The sequence below is a fragment of the Polyodon spathula genome, chromosome 49 (genome assembly GCF_017654505.1).
Source record: "Polyodon spathula isolate WHYD16114869_AA chromosome 49, ASM1765450v1, whole genome shotgun sequence".
In the NCBI taxonomy this organism is placed as follows: domain Eukaryota; kingdom Metazoa; phylum Chordata; class Actinopteri; order Acipenseriformes; family Polyodontidae; genus Polyodon; species Polyodon spathula.
Window position 1 is genome coordinate 1,481,657 of NC_054582.1, and position 1,621 is coordinate 1,483,277.

General features: G+C 38.4%; 1 protein-coding gene across 1 annotated transcript; it reads right to left on the reverse strand.

The window, feature by feature from the left end:
- Positions 1-263: 263 nt before the first annotated feature.
- LOC121306730 (TNF receptor-associated factor 1-like) lies at positions 264-1,611 on the reverse strand. The gene is made up of 2 exons (XM_041238629.1): positions 1,337-1,611; positions 264-879 (listed from the first exon to the last, which is right to left on the reverse strand). Exons 1-2 carry the CDS (start codon positions 1,454-1,456, stop codon positions 655-657), a joined length of 345 nt encoding a protein of 114 aa, XP_041094563.1. The 5' UTR covers positions 1,457-1,611; the 3' UTR covers positions 264-654.
- Between the last annotated feature and the right edge of the window lie 10 nt (positions 1,612-1,621).

The window sequence follows — 1,621 nt, forward strand, 5'->3', positions numbered from 1 at the left end:
GATGACATCAGCATGCAGGATTAGATATACTGGAAATCTGGCAGATCCTTAAGAATAATTGATTGATTTCTCATACTCTACCAGATTTATAATAATGATTTAAATGACAGCTGTGTTTAGATCAAGTGAATATACCCTGTGGGCCATGTAGGCATAAGCTCAAATGCTTGCCTATTTTATATCGATCAGTAAGTGAGAGGCGAAATTCTACGTATACTGTTGTATTTAATACAAGTTTGACGTGTCACTGATTACACAAATAATGTTGCTTCACTTATTTTATTAAAGAAAACACATTGCAAACAAATAGCTTTTGATGATTGTTCTATGATTCACATTAAACACACTGTTCTAGCAGACCATCAAAGATTTTACCCCTAAATCAGCGCTGTTACAGTTCTTCTGGTTTGGTATCTATAATGGGTGACTCTATACTTAGTGAAAAACACTCTACAGTGTACAGTAAGAGCTTTGAGAATCCACTGGCTCAAATTCACGACAGTACTATGGAATATTATATTAATATACACCATGCTATACTATTGTATTGACTACTACTTTAAAGCACAAGTACTATTTGTTTATATAGGCAGTATTTATTCAGCTTACCAGATATGTTTATACAGTACAATGCGTTTAACGCACCTTTTATTTCTACACTTTTCTGTGCTCAACCTCTGTCTTTACAAACAAAGTGTCTTCAGGCACAAACTGTGCAAGCCTGCTATAGAGCTCTGTGAGGGACACGAACATTGGGAGTCCGTAAGGCATGTTTCCATTCACGCTCGGCTTCTGCAAGGACAGTAGAAGCCCGCTGGGAGAGAGGCAGTGCAGAGCCGAGTCCTCTCTGTTAGTCTGACTCAAGATTGAGAGCCTCACCTGTGTTAGTAAAACAAGGAAACCAAAACATAGGTACAACAACACACAGTCAATAATCCCAAATACATGCTGCAAAATGAGTAACCCTCACCCTAACCCTACAGGACAGCACATCCACCTGTTCATTACAAAAAAAAAAAAAATACATGTTGAACCTAAAGACTAAGTAGCAGAATTCAGGATGATTGTCGCTCATTTTATTACATAGCATGGATCTCTTCCATTCAAAACTTAGGCATGAATTACTGGAGTATGACAATAAAATAATATTGCCCTTAGTCAAACGTTTCACCTGATGCCTTTGTCAGTGTGGCTGTGACTTAGTTTTGTGGTTTTGCCTCTGAATCGATAAAGATCTTTAAAACGGATTCTACAGTCCATTTTTAAAATGTTATCCGTGCCGGGTTTTTTCTTTATCTGTTATTATATTCCGTTTTTCTGTGGGAGCGTGTCTTACCGGTTCTGCAAAGGGCCATTTCAGCAGGGAATCAAAGTCCCCAGTCTGCAGTGTGAAGTACAGTGAAATGTGAGTTCCTTTTGCTTGCTCGTTGCCATTCAAATAGATTCGTAGCTTCATTTTGTACCCATACTGGCTTGTGTAAAATGCTGTAAACAGAGAGTTAAAAAATTATGACTAACAGGCAGGTAAGGAAGGTGGACAATTGGTACCCCTTTCCCAGCACTGACTGTAGTGCAACTAAGTTATTTGTGTGTGAAGAAACGCATGCAACAAGGATTTCAG